The 23,718-nt window shown below is 41.0% G+C and overlaps 1 protein-coding gene across 2 annotated transcripts in view; it reads right to left on the reverse strand.

The window, feature by feature from the left end:
- Positions 1-23,718, reverse strand: part of tll1 (tolloid-like 1) — a 61,902-nt gene that overhangs the window by 10,079 nt on the left and 28,105 nt on the right. Inside the window, exons 4-18 of one of the 2 annotated variants that reach the window (XM_034085727.1) lie at positions 23,017-23,190; positions 22,799-22,916; positions 20,161-20,339; positions 18,535-18,640; positions 17,328-17,452; positions 15,107-15,222; positions 14,719-14,821; positions 12,801-12,917; positions 12,432-12,577; positions 11,823-12,018; positions 11,594-11,719; positions 10,805-10,965; positions 10,539-10,719; positions 9,544-9,657; positions 69-194 (exon numbers count right to left, since the gene is read on the reverse strand). In XM_034085727.1, the coding sequence (XP_033941618.1) occupies positions 69-194; positions 9,544-9,657; positions 10,539-10,719; positions 10,805-10,965; positions 11,594-11,719; positions 11,823-12,018; positions 12,432-12,577; positions 12,801-12,917; positions 14,719-14,821; positions 15,107-15,222; positions 17,328-17,452; positions 18,535-18,640; positions 20,161-20,339; positions 22,799-22,916; positions 23,017-23,190 (2,088 nt within the window). The remainder of the gene's footprint in view (positions 1-68; positions 195-9,543; positions 9,658-10,538; positions 10,720-10,804; positions 10,966-11,593; positions 11,720-11,822; positions 12,019-12,431; positions 12,578-12,800; positions 12,918-14,718; positions 14,822-15,106; positions 15,223-17,327; positions 17,453-18,534; positions 18,641-20,160; positions 20,340-22,798; positions 22,917-23,016; positions 23,191-23,718) is intronic. The other variant, XM_034085717.1, reaches the window with a different exon arrangement.

Genomic DNA, 23,718 nt, shown 5'->3' on the forward strand with positions numbered 1-23,718 from the left:
CACGTGCATGTGCACTCCCATGCTTTTATGCCAGTGTGTGTGCTGATGTGAGTGCACGTGAAACCCACCTTCCTTACAGTCATGTTTGTTCTCATGCAGTACAAAGCCGTGGCGACACTGACAAACGTACGAGCCCACCGTGTTGATGCACTCGTGCTGGCAGCCGCCGTTGTCCTTGCTGCACTCATCTTTGTCTGTGAGAGACACACATGCAACACATCAATCATGTGGAAACAGAAAGAAAAAAAAGAAGGTGTGGAGAGAAGCAAGAGGTCAAGCAGGGGAGAGGAGCGGAAAGATGAGACCTTGAGGAAGGGGAAGAGAGTTTTGGGAAAAAAGATGATAAGTAAAGGAGTGAAAAGATAGCATTGAAAAGGCAGATGTGAAGAAACAAAGAGTGATTTTTCAAGAAGGACAATCAAATCAAACTAGGGAAGTAAGGTCAACGACAATGGGAGTAAAAAAGAAAGTAAAAGAGAACATGGCAAATAGTGAGAAACATGAACATACAGTACATATTCAGCATCATGCTAGGCAAACATTATCACCAACAACAACAACAACAACAACAACTGTGAGCCTGCAGATACTGACCTGTCAATTAAAACATTTATTACAGGGCGTTACGAGAGTCAAAGCCGGAAGAGATGGTTTGACAGTATGCTAAACCCCTCCCCAAAACAGTTTTGGCACTGCAGGCCTGTCAAGCTTTTCTCCAAATAAACGTTATTCCCAGAACAGAGAGGAAAATGGGAATAGTTGAAACCGTACCTTTGACAGCAAATGTTAGCATGCCCACTTATTGCTTACTGCACTAATCAAGCGCTACTTCAATGTCGTAAGTGTTCAACTGTTTATTCTTTTGTTGGATTATGTTTAAAAAAACACAATCAGGACTGACACATCGACTATTTAACACAACCCGCTGTGTGGACGCCGATCCTGTAGATTACTACTATGTGTCGGTGGCTTTGTTAAGATTCCCAAAGAAAGGTTAGAGGAAAGGAAGTTATTGCTGTCAAATAGATTAGTTGATTTAATCGACAGATCCTCACTCCCAGGTCGGCCTATGTTGACATTATGTCAAGTCCCCTGTGTCGGCTTTTTCCAACGCAAGGGGGGGCCCTTAGCGTACATTTTCAACTTTCCGGGATGTCCATAGGCTTCTATATAGCTCCCTAAACGTATGTTGTAGGATTTGAGATCGCGAGCGAATGCTACCCGCAGATCCATTCTCACAGCGCTTATCAACCTTTTTCTTACTCAATATCAAGCCACACTTATTGTTTTTACTTCTTTATTTTAATTGAATAATGTAGGACTTTTGTTGCCGTCAGTTCTGCGGCGGGATTTGACGCTCATGGAAGCACGGCATTCGTTTGTGTCGACTGCCCTTAAAGGCAATGTGAGCGTCCATTCCCATTGGATAACGGAGAATTGTACACCCGGAAGTAATGTGTGCAATGCTTTTGTATATTTCCCCTTCGATTCGGAGAAACAAATATTTTTTTGGAGTAAAGGATGGCAGAAGACACTACACTACCCAGAATCCCCAGCTATCGTTTGGACTACACCATGTGCTCTGTTTGACAAACCCCGTGATAGTCCTCAAGCTCTGTGATTGGAGAGTGTGCTCCGAGGGTTGCCGAGCCTCGAACAGCATTTGAAATGGGATGGAACCACTGCAGACTGTCCAAAACTGGATTTGAACGGGTCCACCGCGTCCCCCCCCTCCCCCACCCCGTCCCCAGAACTACACATGCTGGCTATTCTGTTTCGCAATATGTTCTCTATCTATGGCACGTCTCTACTGGGAGTTGTAGTTTTAAAAGACGTTTTCGTATTTCCCATAATAAGAAGTTGCCAGTATTAAACTGTGTACATCCCTGGAGGTTTAGGGGACAGGAAACACTTAAAACACATTTAAAACATATAATTAATAAATGGGTGAAAATAGCTTGTGCCCATAATAGGCAGTATTAATATATATACACACATGCCAGCTAAGGTCAGAAGAGCTTTATTTAACAGCTGGTCTTATGTCTGTGACCCCTGTTGTTAATTGATAACATTACATTACATTACATTAAGCCTGAAACATGCACTTGTCAAGGTTCAGAGGCACATTTTGCAAATATGGCAGTAGCCATCGATCAGCTTAAGATAAGATATACTTTATTGATCCCAAGTTGGAACATTTGCGTTACATCAGCATGTGTAACAGTTGGAAATATGCAGTGGTGTTTATTTGTAAATCATTTAGTATAATTACACAAATTCTGTGTTTTATATTTAACAATTCTGTGTTCTTTATTTATGGATTGTTCAATACCTGACAAGGCCGGAGATGAAATATCTACATACATCTTATAAGAGTATAATAAATTATGTATAATATCAGTTAAAATAAGTGCTTCAACATAGTTAACATTGCTGGAGGTACTATGCACAAATATTGATAGATGTCTTGTAATGCATTATTGAGGAACCTGCGACCCAAGTTTTTCATTCAATGCAGAACTACCCAGTTCTGTAGGCCTATATGATATGTCAATAAACCTTAGAACATCTTGAAATCTTGAAAGGGATGTGCAAAATAGTCATTATATACAGTCTTTAATTAACTATTAGTAGAGAATAACGAGTAATGAATATACTTTATAGGGATCGTATTAATATCTAATAATAAAAATAATGAAATTCAATAACATGCTTTAACCACCAGGGGCCTATACTGCGAACCTGGTTCAACCTAACCTGGATATGTTTGAGTTAGCCGGTTGGCTTAATCCAAAACATACGCGCTCTCGCTAAACTGTACTACGACGCTGGTTATCAAGTGGATCGCTCAAGCCAGCCGTGTCCTATCTAGTTAGGTGCGCGTTCACATGAAAGGGGTGGTATTTGGAGCATTCGACCAATCACAAACATGGAGAAGCGCACTGACAGCGCAGCGTCATACTTCCTGAATGAAAAGTGAACTTTAATACTAGTCAAAAATGAAGAAGTTAAACTTTAAACATCCATGACTTAAACACTTTATCCAGGATAAAAGCCACAGAGCTGCACCTGCAAGGTGAATACAGCTGGAAAAAGAACACGTGTTTGAATGCGTACATTAACAGGTTTATGATATCACTGCCCCGTCTAAAACACGATCTGACTTCAATTACATTTGTCTCGAGTGTTTCGTCAACTTATGTGTTGCTTAAAATAATACTTCTGCATACAGTATGTGACACTGTGAGTGTTGCACGGCCAGATACGGCTCAGCTGACTCAGATAAGGAGATATATGATGAAGATGATTATGAAGTGATATGCCGCGGACTGTACTTAATGTAATCTGATCCGGTTACTTATGTTGTGGCAGATATTTAAGTAAGCTTTCTTAACGCTAATGTTATAATAGTCAGATTGCTCTGAAGATGGAGGTGATATTCTTTTAATGTTCACGTTCACACAGTCGGTGATTTTTGCCGGCCGTCTTTCCTGCGACGGCAGTTTTTCTGTATTTCCTTTCTCCTGTAATATGACTTGATCGCTTTAAACTCCGCACACTGAGCTCTGATTGGTCAGCAGGCGGTGCTTTCACTGAGTTGAGCTCTTAGCCTGCAACCTAACCTGGTCCCGACCAGGTTAGCTGCTTAGCATATATTACCATGGAGATCTAGCCTGCTAAAAAGAGAACCAGCTTCGTAGGACCGGAAAGCCGGAGTTTTCCCTGAATTTAGCCGGCTAAGCGAAAATCCTGCTTCGCAGTATACCCCCCTGGTGTCTCTTTATATCAGCTGTGCACCTTTATGGTGTAAATACAGCCGATCTACCAATTGGATCAAATATAAAAGTCAGCCGAATTAGTGTTGATACTGCAAGGAGACGTATTGTGTGAAAAGAAATGTAAGATGTTGTTTAATGGCTGATATATTTATGATCCACGTCACGTTTTCAGTTCCTCATGTTTGTCTAGAAGTCTTCTCATCAGGGCTCTATAAATAGAGAACTACGGCAGATATGTAATATTTAATGCAGCCGAACCGTGTATTACAATGCCGTTATGTGATGACTTTCAAAGAGAAAAGCAAGCACACTCGGAATAAAGTATTATTTTATTTTTTTTAAATGTTTTCGGTCTGTTTCCGGTATTTGTTAATGACGATGTGCTGTGAGATGTGAGACTGGAATTGCACAGGGGAAAATAACGTAGGCTATCTTTAGATGCAGATTTTGTTAAACTAATACGTTTGCGCTGTGGACCAACACTATACATTGACGGGGAACGGGGTAGCAATAAAGATAACACCATTAAACAGTTACACAACATAACAGAAATAATATCGATAGCAGCGTCCCTAGCAACCACCTTGGTAACAATGAAAACGTTGGACGCAATTTCCTGAAGTAATCTTCGTAATAACTAGCAAACTAAAGATCATGTACATCCACTGCACACATAATCTGAAATAACAACTTATATTTCTCGCATCAAATGACATCAAAACGCATTTTAAGGGCCAAACTAACTTTAAAATAGGCATTTTCCACCGAGAATAAAACGAAGTTCGGCCATGTTTTTTTTCTGCAGGGAAAAATTTGAAGATCAGGTGACGTCAAACAGAGCACATGGTGTAGTCCAAACGATAGCTGGGGATTCTGGGTAGTGTAGTGTCTTCTGCCATCCTTTACTCCGAAAAAATATTTGTTTCTCCGAATCGAAAGGGAAAAATACAAAAGCATTGCACACAATTTAAACCAATCAATGTTGTGTAATTAACAAGGATAATCTGGTGTTTTTTAGTCGATGAGTAGTGCAGATATCACTGTAAAATCAATCGACAGTAAGGGGAATACTTACTTCCGGGTGTACAATTCTCCGTTATCCAATGAGAATGGACGCTCACATTGCCTTTAAGGGCAGCCGACACAAACGAATGCCGTGCTTCCATGAGCGTCAAATCCCGCCGCAGAACTGACGGCAACAAAAGTCCTACATTATTCAATTAAAATAAAGAAGTAAAAACAATAAGTGTGGCTTGATATTGAGTAAGAAAAAGGTTGATAAGCACTGTGAGAATGGATCTGCGGGTAGCATTCGCTCGCGATCTCAAGTCCTACAACATACGTTTAGGGAGCTATATAGAAGCCTATGGATATCCCGGAAAGTTGAAAATGTACGCTAAGGGCCCCCCCCTTGCGTTGGAAAAAGCCGACACAGGGGACTTGACATTATGTCAACATAGGCCGACCTGGGAGTGAGGATGTGTTGGTCAAACCCACGTTCTACAAAAAATACAGTTAAAATCTTAAATGGGACCAATCATGCAAAATGCATTTTTGTACGTCTTTTATACATGAATATGTGTCCCCTGTGTGTCAGGGAACTCACCAAGTGTCAGAAAACACAACCCTCTCTATTTTCCTCCATACCCAAATCTCTAAAAACGGGGCGGCAACGGATCTGATACAGACTGATACAGATTTCAATTTTTCTGTGAGAAAATGGGTGCTCCGCCTATATGGGCAACTCTCTACCTATCAGGGGAATGAGGGGTTGGGCCACGGCTATTGCCGCTCGAAAGCGCTGGAGACGCTGTAGTACATATGCCAGGCCTGTAAGTGGCGCTGTAGTCTGCCACAAAAGCAGCGAAGAAGACTTCTCACAGAATCAGCCCTTGCAAAAACAGGGCTGGAAAAGAGCAAATAGAGCAAAATGAGGCATGGCTAAAATGATCTGTTTGGTATTTTGAAAAAAAAACTTCACTGACATGTTTTATAGCCTATGGCCCTACAATATATTATTCAAATATAGCATGATAGGTCCACTTTAAGTTTTCCAGAGATTTGCTCACAAATTTCATTCATAAATGAAACCGTAAAAATATAATAATGGACTACAGAAATCTTAAGTTGACTAAGACCAAAACGACCAATTAATTAACTGATAGCGGGCGACCCTAAAAATAATGACAAAAAGCAGTAACAGAAAGTTAGAGTTATAGAAACACCTACACACACAAAGGAGTTAGTTAGTGTGAGTAATGTGTTTCTATTGGCCTGTAAAACTGTGTTCCTGCTGCTCCTGGCGTTCATGCTCATGGCTGCTCTGTGGTCAGACTCACGCCTTGGCTCGGAAACGTCTCTGACCGTAACAGCTGTTCTCTCCTGGGCCAACCGCCTCTGTTCAATCTGATGTTAACTCAGCTGACTGCTGTAAAAATTTGACGAGAGCTTCTGTCGACACGTCTCCTTCGTTCGTCATCTTGAGAGCCTCGTTCCATACATTTGGAAAGATGCTGCAGACCTACTTCTCTGTGATCTGTGTTGTTCGCTACCACGGAACATGATAGGAAATGTGGGACATTAAGTTATGGTGACGCCTAAATGTAGATGCCATGAATAAATTGAGTCGGTATTGGGGCAGTTTGCTCCATACATTTGCATATAAACAAGAAAAACTAGTTTTCTTGAAAGTTCAATGAGTCCTAACTGTTGTTTATGGAGCGGTTCCGTTACATAAAATCAACTAGAATTGAATTAAATATTCTCGCCTTTTCCGCTTATTAAAATCCTTATTAAGTGGTATTTTCTATGTTGTTGATACAGTTAAGTTGGTACAGCAAGGCACATTAAATCTTTCTGGGATTTTGTTTTATGCTGCAGTAATTGCATGGATTAAACAAGAAATATGTTTTAATTACAGAGCTTTTCAGATGCTTTTTGGGGGGGGGGGGAACCAGTGCCTTTATTGAAGAGATATAGCTGAACGGGGAGACAGTGGGGACGACATGTGGCAAATACTCCAGAGACGGATTCGAACCCGGGTCCTCCGCTTGGGGACGGCACTGTTTTCCTGTTGTAAGTCTTTGTGCTAAGCTAGGCTAACCAGTTGCTTGCTGAAGCATTATATGTACTTTATCGTTGTCAGTAGAAAAGCAAAATTGCTTATTTCTCTAAGTAGCTTTAATGTAATCCAAAACATATCCCTGACAGCATTATCCATATTATGGATCAGCCTGTCATTTCTTAAAGCTTTATGATGATTACAGTGAGTAAAATAATAACATAAGTAATATATAATATGAAAACATAAAGACCTAATTTATTATTTACAGATGTCATTTCCAACCATTTCCAGATGTCACGTCATATATTTTTATAAACATTTCCCCCAAATTCAGCTTGACATTTTTTGTATCTTTAGACTAGGTTTAAGCACGGGAATCCATTGTCCACAGGAACTAGGAATAAAGCTGTCTGTAAACTTGAACGATGTTTGGCGGTACAGTATGAGTTTATAATAAGTGACAGGCAGCTGCTCGTTAAGAGGTTAAAATGTTTAAATATTTGTAGCCTTAAAACAAAAACTGAAAGAAACCATCTGAGGGTGTTTTTGTTTTACAGCATCTTGCTCATTTCCTCTCCCTCATCCTTTAATGTGTGGCTTATTCTCACCACATGGCTTCTCGTCACTGTGACTGCGTGATGACCAAGCCCTTTTTAGTGAAGCTGAGCGCTGGAGGATCACAGGGAGGACTCGCTCGGTGTCGGAGACAGAGACAGAGAGGTGGGAATTTTCAGATGACCGCACAGGAAGACAGAGGATGTGGAAGGGAGTGTGTGAGACCGAGCTGTGTGTGTGTGTGTGTGTGTGTGTGTGTGTGTGTGTGTGTGTGTGTGTGTGTGTGTGTGTGTGTGTGTGTGTGTGTGATGGAGACAGAAACAGATTCCCATAAAGAGACACAGACGCCGAGTCTCACCTCAACTCAAGAGCTTGTGAATCAAACTAGATCTGCTTTTAATGAAACTACTAAATCCTACTCTTCTATGTGCGTGTGTGTGTGTGTGTGTGTGTGTGTGTGTGTGTGTGTGTGTGTGTGTGTGTGTGTGTGTGTCTGATGTGGTTACGGTGCTATTGTGGGCTCATTCTCACCCTAACAGAGGCTAAGAAGCTTTGCTGTAGATGCTCCAGTGTTCATTGTATCTTGCTCAGGTCAAGTACACAATGTCCACATGCGCACGCGCGCACACACCTCTTCTTGTCAGGAGCTAGTTCGTAGCCCGGGATCCAAACTCACATAGAATAGATGTGTGGGAGGCCAAAGGGACCTCCCTAAAGCTGATGGATCTTTGCCAACTAACAGCTTCTGACAATAGAAGAGCCACTCACACAGCAGCTGTTATCACACACACACACACACACACACACACACACACACACACACACACACACACACACACACACACACACACACACACACACACACACACACACACACACACACACACAACACACACACACACACACACACACACACACACACACACACACACACACACACACACACACACACACACACACACACACACACACACACACACACACACACACACACACACACACACACACACACACCACACACACACACACACACACACACACACACACACACACACACACACACACACACCCTATCTTAGTAAATCCTCTGTGAGGCCACGCACCACTGTGAGTGCTTTAACTTCCCGGTGTTCTGCAGGGAGTTTAACTTTGACGAGATCATCCAGTTGACAGCTTTAGTTCTTCTGACGAAGACGGAAAGGTTAAATTGAAGTTGCCTGTTTTCCCTTTTACTCACTGTAAATGTTAGAGTAATAAAAGTGGACCTTTGCTTCAGGACAACTTCCTATAATTGTTATTATCTAATGTTAACATCCAACAAATTCATCCCAGGAGCGGCGAGTGGGGAATATTTGTTGAGGTTTTGTACTGGGGAATCATAGCTGTGTCCAAATTCCATAACTACGCACTAAATCTTTGTGGGTTCCTAGGGTGTACAGTGCATGTTTCCAAAGTAACAATAAAAAAATTGTAGATACCTTTAATTTGATTTTCAATTGTGGTGCTCATAGACCATTTTGTCCTATTATGCAACAGACAGAAGGACTCTCACAGCTCTAAAACATTTAAATGAAATTAACTCAATTCAATTTAATTTCCAACTAAAACAAAAAGTGTAAAGTTGTGACATTTCTGTAACATGCCAGACAATAAAAAGTAATATCTTTTATACATTTGGGAGATTTGGACATTTAAAAAAGACTGTACTGTAGCTTGCAGTTTGATCGATATCCTTTAGTACATGTATTATTTTCTTTTACAACAAATTGGTAAAACACATTCCTTTTTGCGTGCCTAACGCCAATAATAACAAGAAAACTGTTTGATACAAATATAATACAATATGGCAAATATTTAAAAAACATAACTTTAACAATTTAATATAGTTTCTAATTGCAGCTTGCACTGAACCTTTATTTGGCCCATATACATTTGTATAATGATATTATTCATCTGCTGAAATTCCTTAAATGTTATTATTGTGGTCAGTAAAACTGATCTGTAATATGGAATTTGGACAAAGCACATGTTTCCCTCTGGAGGAGAATGGAGTGAAACGATGATCCACGATAAAACGGGATCACTCCATTCCCTGTCACATGGTAGACGAGCCAATCAGAGAGTCCGATTGTGAGGTCATGTTACCTCTGACCTTTGATGAGGTTGCCAGCTTGTTGATAAGGCCGCGGGGGGGAGAGCGGCGGCGCTTTATGTCCTTGCATGACTCAAACACAATCATACGACACAGAGCCAGCCTGTCTGAGGGAGAGAGGGCAGGGTGGGAGTGTGGAGGAGCGGAGACACAGCACGACACAGACAATAAAACAGAGGGGTGTGCAAACATATGGATATTAACTAACACAAATACTAAAAAAAACATGACATACGTTGACATACAAACAAACACTCAGTGGAGGGAGACAAAAGAATCAGGGCTGAAGATTTTGGTTTTAATTCCATCTTCCACCAGCTTTCACTGTTGTTGATGTTTAACCGCATGACGGTGATCTAACTCAGTGTCTTACTTGTCTAAACTTAAGCATTTAACCACAATGGAGTCACATGGGATGCACAATGAGTAACATATGCCTTATGTGTTGACATTGTTAAATAAGCTAAGGATAATACTACAATGAATAAGAAGATATTGAAATGTACTCAGCATTTCAACCTTTTTGCTTTGGAATTTTAAGCATTGAACTGAAAATGAAAGGCACCAATGATAAAAAACAATGATAGTTGCATTCTATAATGTCATTTACTAATTGCTTTCAACTAAAAATGTGAAACTTTTTTTTCTCTGCGTTTCTCGGTGCAGGTGGAAATCATGACGAAGGCGTAAAAACAATGCATTGTGCAGCACTAGTAGTGAGTATGAATTGTATATCATAGGTACAAATAATAATAACACAATCAAATAAATTACAAAGAATTAACAAAAGGTTTTCAATTTACATTTAAAATTTGTTTTGCATGTTCATTCAATATTAATGTGAGGGTTACGGGGTTAGCAAAGCACCCGGTGAGCTATCATATTGGATTTATTATAAATCTTCATTTTCACTATCCAAACAAAAAAAAGTGCTCTTCCCACTCACTGAGACACGAACACACACACAGGTGTAACACAAGTGTCTTACCTGAGAAGAAGTGAGCCTTGAAACCTTTCTTGGAGACGGTGTTGTCAGATTTGAATTCAATCCTCATGTTGTTATATTGCGAGGTGATGACTTCGGGAACCTCGGTGCCGCAGTATTTACCGTGCAGCTTCGAGTCCGGTGAAAGGCCGCTGCGCACCTCTACGTAGTCGTATTTACACACCTAAACACACAAACAAGGCCCTTGTAACACACATCAACAAGATGGCTACTTTGCCCATTAAAAAGCAACACACACAAACACTCACCTCATTTCCCTCCAACTCAAAGGCCTCAAACTGCATGGAGATGCGGTACTGAGTGGGAGCGACCACCTGCCACACACAGTTCTTGTTGGGCGGATATTCTTTAGGCCAACCAGGAGTGCTGATGGTGCCGTTCAGCTTAGAGAGGAGACCACCGCATGCCGCTGGAAACACACAGACAATTCAGACAAGCCACAAAGACAGCATTTCACAGAACAACCAATTGGGATTCCCGTGCTTAAAAGCCTCGTATATTAGCAGTAGGTAGTGACTCTGGTCAAGAGTCTGTTTTTTTCCTACAATTTCATCGCCATGCTTCTTTTAGTTCTGAATGACTGATTCAGTCTGCAGCTAGAATTCTCTCTTTGTTTTTTAATTACATGTTATCTACCTTCTTCAGGATTTCCCCACATTATTTCCCTGGGGATCGGGAGTAACTACTGCTCTTCAAAGAATAGAGCAAAACCACAATTTGGATATTTCAAACGCATAGCGTATTCTCTCTGCGTCAGAAGTGGTCTGGTCAGTTGTTTCAATATGTGGGAGATTATGGGAACCAATCAACTTCATGGAATTGACATTCACAGAATGTTTGGCATTGGAGCTGAGAGACATGTGGCTTTGTGTCAGAAAGATGTTTTTTCCTGTTGATGGAGGCCGTTGGATGTTTTTTTTTCTCATGAGGTAGACTCATATCCTACAGAAGAAAATAGCAACAGCCAAAGGAACGCACATACAAACATGAATGATTCTCTTTCTCTCTCACACACACACACACGCGCGCGCGGTTACCTTCACAGCTCTTCTTGTCAGGAGCTAGTTCGTAGCCCGGGTCGCAGGCACACTTGAAGCTGCCGAGAGTGTTTACACACCTCTGTTCACATCCACCATTGTCTGGCTTGGAACACTCATCCTCCTCTGAAAACACGTCAGACACGTCAGCGCACATTTAATTCCACACGAATCAAAAAGTCTTTGTGTTAGAATATATTGAGAAACCCTAATCAGCTGACACACACACCTTTGAAAAAGTTAGCAGCAAAGCCGGCCTTGTTCACCGTCCCGTCTGAGACAAACTTCATCCACAGTGTGTGTGAGGTGGAGCGCACATCCTCAGGTTTGTCGTAGCCACAGAATCGACCAATCAGAGGGCTCGTCTCCAGAGGGCCGTCTCGGACCTCCAGGTAGTCGTAGGCACAGCTGTCGTGCCTCTCGATCTACAAAACCATTCATGCACGTTGTAGATGCAAAACATACTGTGAATATCAGCATCCATCTTATCACTATCAAATATTCCAGCGAAAACTACAAGTTCAAATTCTATCTTTGTACATTACATTATTTGTGTCGTTAAACCCAAGAGAAGTGTCTGAGATTAAAACGATTTGAAATTAGGTTGATTTTTGCTTCTGTGTTACGTTGAACTCTGACCTGACAAGAGTGAAGTGAGGATGGGGACATTTTTACAGCGCAACACTAATCCTAACATACACACACATAAACACAAACATATGCAGGACTAACATTAACTTCCTAGTAGCTATACGAGCGTGAAATCTGACCCAGACATTCCTGAGCACACACACAAAGGGGAAGGAAGAAAAACACACACACATACGGAGTGACTCACCTCAAAGGCCTGGAAGCTGAGCCCGACGTTGTATCCCTCGGACACAGTGATCCTCCACACACACTCTTTGGACGGTCTGTAGTCATCAGGATAGTTAGGGGACTGAATCTGTCCTGAGTCCTTGGTGATTTCCCCTCCACAGATCGCTGCACAGAGGGACAAAGACACAGAAAGACAGAGACAGATGGACAGATGGGACAAATTAGCATCAACTGCACTGACCAACAACACCTGAAACACGTGAATGTATAAATAATGTCAAACATCTAGAATTTGAAACCAGTCTTTCTTTCATTGGTTTACAATATGTGTGTTTATACATATTTATTTATCTCTGTGAATATTGGTTTTCTATGGAAGAAGCGATACCTTCATAGATGGCAGCGAAGCCTTTTCCCACCCAGTTGCTGCTGCTGCGAAACTCAATCCACATCCTGCTGTCAGTGGAGATCAAGACTTCAGGAACTTTATCCCCGCAAAACCTGCCTGTTAAAAACACACATGTAAAAACAAACCCTGTATGAAAGATAACTTGGTTGTCCAATGTTTTTTTATTAAATACAGCCTATGAAAAGTGATGAGAAAAACATGATAACAACATGAATATGAAACATGTATATAGAGTACGGTACTACTGTCTGTCTGGACATGGGTTTACAGTCACAGCAAGTATGTTGTAGTACAAAATAATAATTAAAAGGTCAGCAATGTTTGTAATTTGTTATCAATGTTGGACTTTAACCAACGGTAGTTAAAGCTGGTTTGTTTTATTCTGGAAAAGGGTTATTCGGTCAAGGAAGGATTTGTTGTGACTAAGGCAGAAATGGAGTACTCGAGTCCTGGACTCGGACTCGAGTCGGACTTGAGTGCCGATTTTCGGGACTCGTGACTCGACTCTGACTCGCGCACTGATTGACGCGACTCGGACTTGGACTCGTGAATTCTCACTTGGACTCGTACTCGGACTCGTGAATTCCCCCCCCCCCCACGATGACTCGGACTCGACTCGTACATTGACGCTCCGACTTGGACTCGGACTCGAGCACATTTTCTCTGGAGTCTGATGTCCTCTATCCTGTATGGCGAGTTCACGTACTGGGCCCCGCTGTTCCAGTCTAGAGATGTCTACAGACACACCCCGTATCATGCTGTATGCTTTCACACATTCTGCTTCCACATTGGAAAAGAGCAGCGCAAAATGCTCGTTATGTGGAAACAATATAGAAGAGAAGGCTCCTTAACACATTACTCTAAGGATCGAGTTCAGACATATAGGCTGTCTTGAACACTATCATCAGAGTAACGTGATCTAATCAATAAATAAAGATTCAGCCATAACACGAAAGCACATGGCTACTTAACATGCATAATGACATCATGTTGCATGCTAAGTAGCCATGTGCTTTCTGGGGCTAAATCTTTCTCAGTAAACTGATTTAACCCGTAAAAGTTCCTTCAAAATAAGAGTCCCAATCTTATTACTATCAAAATAAAAGTGCAAAACGAAAACTTTACCATAGGAAAATATTGGCATACAAATATAATCACTTCTCTAAAAGGTAACTCATTTTAAATATAGTTTATTTATATATAATAATAATATGAATATTAGAAATTAGCTTTATATTTGTATAGCACCTATTACAAGAATTGTAGCCAAACTCGCTTCACAGCAGTTCAATAGACAGGATAACAGCAATGTAGAGGAGCAGCTACATTTCAAAACATATATCCACGAAGATTAATACATGAAGACTTGTGACTCGGACTTGACTTGGACTCTTCTTAAGTGACTCGGAATTGGACTCGGACTCGAACACAGGTAATGATGACTCGGACTCGGACTCGACTTGGACACTCCTTGGGTGACTCGGACTTGGACTCGGACTCGACTACGACTCTCCCTTGGTGACTCGGACTTGGACTCGGACTCGAAGAGTGGTGACTCGAGGGTGACTTGGACTCGTGAATTGGTGACTTGACTACAACACTGGACTAAGGACACAATCTGGAATCAAACCGTGTCTAAAGCTCAATCCTGGAGCATCAAACTAAAAAGCAGCGCCAGTATTATCAGTGTTTGAAACATTTTCTGATTTAGGGTTAAAAACACCATAGAAGCAAGGTTTGCAAAAATAATGCATTTTTAATGTCAGTGTGGAAGTAACCTTGTTCATCTGAGGTAATTTCAGCAGAATTAATGAGCTAAAGAAGGAACGTGCTAACAAGAAAAGAGTTTACTAAAGAGTAGCCGGCGCCCCTCTGGCTGACGGTGCCCTGGTCTTACCGAGCAGCGGCGCTTTCCTCCAGTATCCGTCCCGGACCTCAATGTAGTCGTACCAACACAGACTGCTCTTATACAGATCCATGGTGGTAAAGTTAAGGACAATCTGGAGGAGCAAAAGTAAATATTTAACATATGTAATACAGATGTTTGCACCTGAGACCAGATGAAGAGAGGTGGCGATGAGGAAGGCACCTGTAGTGTGTGAGGACATAATCAATATATCGTCATCAGCAGGCTCTTACTGTTAATGCATGCAAATTCACTGCTACTCTGTGTGTGTGTGTGTGTGTGTGTGTGTGTGTGTGTGTGTGTGTGTGTGTGTGTGTGTGTGTGTGTGTGTGTGTGCCCGTGTGTGTGCCCATGAATTTATGTGTGTGTGTCTGTGCACCTTTTCTCCTGGTGTAACAGATATTCTCCAGACGCAGTGTGTGTATGATGGGTATCCGTTGGGGTAACCAGGGGATGAGAAGTTGCCCGTTGACTCTTGGAGTGTCTCTCCGCATGCTGCAACACACACACACACACACACACACACACACACACACACACACACACACACACACACACACACACACACACACACACACACACACACACACACACACACACACACCACACACACACACACACACACACACACACACACACACACACACACACACACACACACACACACACACACACACACACACACACCACACACACAACACACACACACACACACACACACACATACAGATGGAGTTACATTTTTGTGGTGAGTCCTGCTGTTGTGCGTAATCCTTTCATCTGTGTACCGATGCTTGTAATTGGTACATCAGTCATCACTAAAGAACACATGGCTCTCATATCTATTATTATTCTTAATCGTTAACTGCCAATTTACCAAAATAAATGTACAACAGACTATTTTGTCAAAACAACAGCTTCATTCTTTAATACCTGATCTGTCCATATGGAAACGTTTAGAGGGGGTTTCCTGATTAGGAAAACCGTAAAGGAATTACAATTGCCCTCCAAAACAAACTTGTGTTTGATGTTGTGTTTGGCTTGTTCAATTTTGGAGACAGCAGTATGAGTGTTTGTATTCCTGTGTGTATCACTGCAAACATGAGGTCTAACCACAGTCATTAAGCCTCATCACCGTGGATCAGAATAAAGTAATTTTACTTTAATGGTGGGGTAGGTAATTTTGGAGAAACCAGCTCGAGTGCGCTAGAATTTGAAAATACACAACAGGAACAAATCTGCCATTTCCTTACAGAGCCCCTCCTCCAACACACACGAACGCGCACATAACCAATGAGGGCACGAGATAAGTTTGTGATTGGTCGTTCTTTTTACAGCACTACGGCTTCCACAGATGACATTTTTTTATGGATTTTTTGTCAAAGCACTTCAGATATTCATTGCTATCGGGATGTTAAGAGCATTCCATGGAATATAACAAAAAGTGTATCTCGAGCCGGTTTCTCAAACTTACCTACCCCACCTTTAAGTGATCAAGACTGACTTTATTTTAATCACACAAAAGACAACAACATAAAATGATTTGCAACTGGATTGGAATGTTATGGACATTTCTCACACAATATTGCTGCTTCATTTTTTTCTTTTCTTACCGAGACAAATGCTGTCACTCCCTCTCAAAAAGGAGCTTAGCCAAATGTGCCACTCCTATCCCATCATGCATGCTGTTTTTCCCCACAATGCCCTGCGGCTCTGTTCATCTGTCAGTGAATATGGTATCACTCAAATATGACCTTATAAGATTGAAGTTGTATATTTCCAGCTGGGACACACAAATTCAGTCTTGGTCTCGCTTGTTTATCAAATGTAGTAGAACAAAATATTTTTGCAATATATGTGGGATTATTAATATTAACACACAAAAATAAATGCCACACGTGCATATTTTCATATAAATTGTATTTTCCCAGAACAACATCAAGATCAAAAACATCATAATAAAAAAAGGGGCTTTTGGTGAATGTAACAGACCAGAATGGTGACAAATATGACTCAATCTGCTTTTCTAGAGGACAAAGTGTGCACATGATGACCTGCAGCTTGAACCTGTCCTGGGGATGTTTGCGTGGGCCAAAAAGCGATCACACATTTTCGCAACATTACCAAACAGCTCAGCTTGAGAGTGGCTCCAGATCACGTAAGTACCACGCAGCAGGGACCTGAGAGACCCCCGAACAGCACACAAAGAGTGTTTATGATGTGTGGGAGACCCGAAAAAAGGGAGATAGCGTCACATGGAAAAACTAATTACTTAACTTCGCCTCTGTGCCTTGGAGAACGAAAGGGCGGGCACATTTTTCACACTAAAGATACTAGCAGATAAACAGAGGTCATCCTTATTTCTCTGGCTGGATCACACACACACACACACACACACACACACACACACACACACACACACACACACACACACACACACACACACACACACACACACACACACACACACACACACACACACACCACACCACACACACACACACACACACACACACACACACACACACACACACACACACACACACACACACACACACCACACTGTCTCATAGTAAATATATATATATATATATCAGTACCTGGACATCTATACAGCTTCCTTGCCTGTGCAATGTCTCCTTTACTGAGCCTTGTGCGTTGGCCAATAGCAGGCCGGACCCCGTTTTCATCTCTGGACGGAAGGATGGTGTCCAGGAACATCCCCCTTTCGGAAGGAAACGAGAGATTTCAACACACATTCATATTTCTTCAAAACATCACAATTTATGATCTCAGAGCAAATACTAATCACTATCTTGTTTTGTGTTGTGATATGGAGTGGAGGAATTTAAGAGGTTTAAGGAGTAGATATTGCAGAGACTAAAAGCATCCTCACATGGAAAGTAAACCTGAGATCAATCATACTGGCAAATAACTGGCTGATTCCAGATGTTTGAGAGAGACATATTACAGATGTGTATTTTGTAAATTGTGTAATTTATTTTTATTTTTGTATCTTTCATTTTTATGCATGCTTCTTAGTTAACTTTGGCTCTTTTCTTGCTGTAACAAATGCAAATGTCCCCTCTGCGGGACGAATAAAGGTATTCGGATTCCGATTCTGATTAGGATGATATGATAGCAGAACAAATGTGTTTATGAGGACCTTTTTTGTGTTTTGCCTGTTTTGTGAATTCCTGGAGTTTTGCAGCTCTTCAAGTCCCTTTCATATTATTTATTATTTTTTAAAAACAGGTATTTTGAATACATATCTGTATCTATATCATCAACTTTTAAGTTAATATGGTAATATGTTATCACTATAGGCAACCCCTTCCATATTGTTTTTACATTGGCAAAAAAATCCATTTTTATTTGAGCTGGTCAGAGCCAGAAGACATCAAAACTAATGACATGTGGTCACAAGAAGATATTGGTTAGTTTAATGGGTCAAAAGTAAACATAAATGGAAAAACTCTTTTATAACTATAATTACAGCTGCTTGAATTGGACATATGTGTGTTGGTTTATGTTTACCATGTGGCCAGGGTAATAAATAGTTGCAGTCTTTCTTTATTCACTTTTAACATTCCTTTACTTGCCCTGAGTGATGAAAGTTGGTCAAGGGTAGTTTTAACTATCAGCTCCACTAAACAACATCAACATGAAAAAACATTCAAAAAAATCAAAATCAACGTTTCACAAAATCAACGTTTTTCAGGTTTGAAGTCTGTTTGGTTTTTCAGCGTGTGTATATGAACTCTTAATTCAACACAGGTCATGAGAGCAGACTGTGCCGCTAGTTACCGTGAGAAGGTGTTCCTGGCGTAGTGCATGATGCTATCAAAATCATATGGCTCCCCGAGAGAGTTGACCTCCCCTGGCTCCATCTTGAGAAAGTTATACTCCTGACCTGCGAAGCACACATACACCCATTTACACACATTTGCACACACGCAAAGCACAGCAGCGTAAGAACATTTCAATGTTATCACTCATCCACCATGAACGCAAACACAAGTATAATCCTTACAGATCACACAAAGCTAAAATTATTAGGTGTGTCAAGATTACTGCATATTAAAATACTTGAAGTCCAATTGAGCAGAGCCGTGGAGAGCTCAGATTTGTTTCTAAATAAAAACTTGGGTCAGGTCTGTCATTTGATTTAACACCTTTCTGGCAAAGTCGTGTTCAAAGGAGTGTGTGGGAGGAAAAGAGACAGTCCGGAGGGTCAAGGTGACTTCACAGTCATTAGACGACTTATTCACACTCACACAGGCCTGACACAAGCGTTGTCCAAAAACGTCCTCATATAACTCCTCTTAGAAACTTGTATTACGCTTAACAGAGTTTGACAATCAGTCTCCTCTGTTAATGCAACACAAATGTTTTTAATTAAGTAATGCCTAAAAGGAAGATGAGATTGTTCTCACCCCTAATACCCCTGTCGACACATCTATGTTTCGTCTTGTCTATGTTTTGTGAATGTATCTTTACCTCCTGGAATTAGGTTTTGTTTTCCTTTTGGTAAGTCTGTTTGTCTGTCTGCATGATTATGGAGAAACTACTGGCCGGGTTGTCATAAAACTTGTTGAAAAGAGGTGTAGCATGGGCCAGGGATGAAGTCATTACATTTGGAGCAGATCTGAATCACAGGGCGGATACATTAATAATGTCTGAACATTGTGAGATAGGATATTAGTGCTGTAATCGTTTGGTGCCAGAGTAATCGGTAAAAGGAGTTTTGGCAGCTAGAAAACATTACCAAGAACTCATCCTTAAGTCGAAACAACAACTCTGTAACAAATATCTACGTGTTGTATTTGCGCTCTGAGCAATCTCTGAGTCCATGTTACATTACATGTCACTTGTTAGACGCTTTTATCCAAAGCGACTTACATCCTCAATACTGTGGGCAATCCCCACAGGAGCAACTTGGGGTGAAGTGTCTCAGGGACACAACGACATGCTGACTGCAGTGGGGTTTGAACCTGTGCTCCCCTGATCCGAACACCAACGCACTAGGCCACTGCGCCACACGCCTCCTTGTTGGGCCTACATTACGAGTTAAGCCTCATGAAGGACAGAATTCCTAACTCTGGAAATGGGAGCATCGGAAGAGCTCTTTATGGGATATTGGACTTGGCAGAGGACTGTGCTCACTGAAAGCTGTTCTAGTTGAGCATGAATTTGTGAATTAACTGTATCTGTATATATTTTTTTCTATTTTAAACTTATAAAAAGGAGGACAGGTGTTGAAAGTAATCGTTTTCTTACAAACACGAAGCCTATTGCATCCGGTCCTTGCATATACATTTTAGGTCCAATTCAAATGCTACTGTGATGGCAATATCAAGTAAAATAAATTAACTACTGACCCTATAGTTTTCTTAACCGAGGCCCAGGTGCATCATGGGTACCGATTCTCACCTGGTTGTATGTTATCTCGAATGATGGTCACGTGATCGTCACGGTCAGGCCGCGTGTGCTCGTGCCAGAAGCCAATGACGTGACCCAGTTCGTGCACCACGATGCCAAACTTGTCACAGTTCTTGCCTATGGAGATAGCCTGGGGCCCGTTGCCACGACGACCCACATAGGAACAACACCTAATAAGGATTAGTAGGAAGTTGATAGCAGGGAGATAGGCGGATGATATTTACTACACATTTGGCAGTGGAAAAAAGCTTCAGCAGTGCAGTTTTAACACACACACTCACACACACACACACACACACACACACACACACACACACACACACACACACACACACACACACACACACACACACACACACACACACACACACACACAATCACACTCACACACACCCAGACTCACACAGTCTTTCCAGGATTTCCTGCCCCATACTACGTCCACCACAGGGAAAGAGTCAGGATTTATTTGCATACAACGCTCTGATAACGCTGTGGTTTCATAAGCTGTGAGAATTCACATATTGCTGCTCACAGAAAACTCACACAAACACACATTTTTCTGGTTAACCGAGACATCTGTGCCAGGCTAAGAAATCTGATTAAAGTTATGCAGTGAGCTGATTGCAGGGTAGGGATCAGGAGTCATTGGAGTAGATAGAGTATTTTCCTCCAGCATGTACAGCTTTAGTACCAGCACTTCACCCACGACAGGTGCCACATGCTATGTACTGGGCTTCTTTCATAAAACATAATTTATATATTTCTTCCTTTCTCTCCCAGTGTCTGCCTGTTTCTGTCACACATCCAAGCTGCAGGGTATTTATACATCAGATTAAAGTGTCTAATCTCTGATGCAGCCAGCCAATCACAGAGGACGAGAAAACTGGCATCATCTGTAAACACGCTGATCTTTCACTCATTGAATGAAATGGCATTTACGTTTAAAAAATAAGATACATTTTAAAATGTATGCAGATTCCTCCATTCTTTAAGTAAAATAGAATACATCATCAAAAATAAAGTATACGAGGTGCTACAAAAAACAAGACATATTAAGGTAAACATAATACAATCTGCAGTTTCTTCGGTCAACCAAAACATATTAATATAGTCCACAGAAGTCCTAATAGAATTAAGCTGTGTGTATTGGAATCAATAATTAAGCTTGGATGTGGTTTTTCTTGGCATAATATTTGAGAAAGATAAGATTTGTTTATAAAAGACCCTTTCCATTCCATTAAAAAGAGGGTAAGAAAATAAGACTACAAATGTGGCCAGACAGTTTGGGCAAGATTTTAACAGTTAATATGTATATTTATTAATATTCGGTGCTATTGAATCTTTTATTGTCACTAGTAACAATACAGATGTTGGACCAGCCTCGTTCACTTCAAGTCAAAATAAAAAATGTTCATAAAATATGTCTGAATTCTGAAAAGCGCAATAGGACATTTGGTAAGAATTATGCAACACATCTTCAAATGGGTTCTTCTGTACAACAAGCAGTGATTATCCCGAAGGATTTGACTGACAGTAGTATAAAATAATAGTGAATGTTGTTTTTGTAAATGAATTCAATTAATCATCCATCAGATTTGCTATTGGTGCATTTACTGCCGCTTATTAATTTATCAACTTATTTATCTATTCTACATGTCTTATTATTTTATCCGTCTGCACAACGACAGTTCAGAGAGATGAACCCTAACATCTCAAACTAGGGCTGCACGATATTGGGAAAAAACTGACATTGCGATTTCCCCCCCCCCCCCCTGCGATATATATTGCGATATGAAAACATACAGGAATTGAAGAAAATACCGTTTTTTTCCCCGCAAACCATCCTTTCTTGAACTTTAATTCTATACAATTGGTATTTTTCTAACTATATTTAACCGGATGAAGGATTTTAGTCACAGACGTCAGGATCTTAAGTTATCAGAGCAACAAGCTGAGCTAGCTCGGTTAGCAGCGCCGACCTGCCCTGGAGAAACACCTGAAACTACTTTATTCAGTGTTTTTACCTTTAATCACCGGGTCCGTCTGCTTTGGAGATTTGATTGTGATTGGTGGTTTGCTGTGCATGCAGAGCCTGCATGTCACTCACTCAAGTACCCCTGACATCAGAGCCGTGCAAGTTTTCCTTTTGTAGCAAAATAATTGTAACCTGACGTGTTTGAGTTAATTTGCCTACTTAATATCGCAAGTCCTAAAAAATTAAAAAATATTATTAATATAATAATTATAATATAATCTTTTTTTTTAATTAAAAAATGTGCACGTCCACGTGATGTGAATATCGCGATTATCGTCACGACGCGATATATCGTGCAGCCCTATCTCAAACCTCTCAGCCAGTCAGTGAAGAGCCACCACTGTGCAAACACATTCTGACCCCATCGTGCTGCCACTCGACAGAACAATGCTCTTCTGCAGAGTATGAACAAAAAACTGCACAAACATACAAAAACTTGGAGTGAGCAGCGTGAGGACAGGAAGGAAAGTGGAGCCATTGTTGAGTGACCGTATGGTCTCTCGCTGTGACAAGGTCACTACTGAACTGCACACTCACACACACACTCTCTCACACACACACATACACATACACAAAGAGATTCACCAAACTCACCCGCAGGGCCTGTAGGTGAACACGATGTAGCTTTCCTCATCCGTTTTCTCAATGAAAGTTACGCACGTCTGTTTCTCCCAGTGACGCATGGCCTGCTTAAACATGGCCCTCTGACTACCTGAAACACACACATTTCACATCCTACTTTCACACAATCACGCGTCAGTGTGTATTTTACAGTTGAGGCGTACAGGCAGCAGTCCAGTTCAGGCGCTTACCAGTGAAGTTTCCTCCTATGACGTAGGGAATGACTCCTCCAGGCCATATCCTCTCAGCCCGGGACGTGGCTGCTCGAGGAATACGTCTCTTCACAACCTTCCTGATCTTCCCACCTTTCCCGGTTTGGCTCTTCGGATTGGCCGCTCCCCTGCTGAAGTTCTTGGGAAGATAGTCTAACAGAGCGAGCAAAAAAAACAAGATCTTGCTGTGTGTGTTCAAACTGAATAAATGACTGGTCTATTAATATGAATGTCGATTTATAATTTAGCTCTAAGATTATTGGATCGCACTGGGTCTTATTATGCGTGACCTTTCAGAGTTTGTTCTCACCTGGTTAAATAAAGGATATATAGGTCCCTGACTTTCTCACTGTCAAAAAATTCAAATTTGAGATTCTCCATTAAAGGATGATATAAGCTGTATTCATATTGGATTAGAGTGGAAAAACCAACATTGCTTTGTGTATGTATCCCACTTGTAACAATGAGCCAAAATGACTTTAATGCAGAAGAAGAAACAACTTTCTGTGCAGTGCTGATCCAAGAAAGTCACTTAATTTACTTAATTCAGTTTGAATGATTTCACTATCACATCAAATCAATCAACTTGCAGATAATTGAAACGTGATACACGTTTTTTTATAACAGTGAAACTTTCATCACCCCTTTTGTCAAAGTTGAAATGGTTAAAGTGGCAAGCGG

This window comes from Pseudochaenichthys georgianus, chromosome 1, assembly GCF_902827115.2.
Source record: "Pseudochaenichthys georgianus chromosome 1, fPseGeo1.2, whole genome shotgun sequence".
In the NCBI taxonomy this organism is placed as follows: Eukaryota; Metazoa; Chordata; class Actinopteri; order Perciformes; family Channichthyidae; genus Pseudochaenichthys; species Pseudochaenichthys georgianus.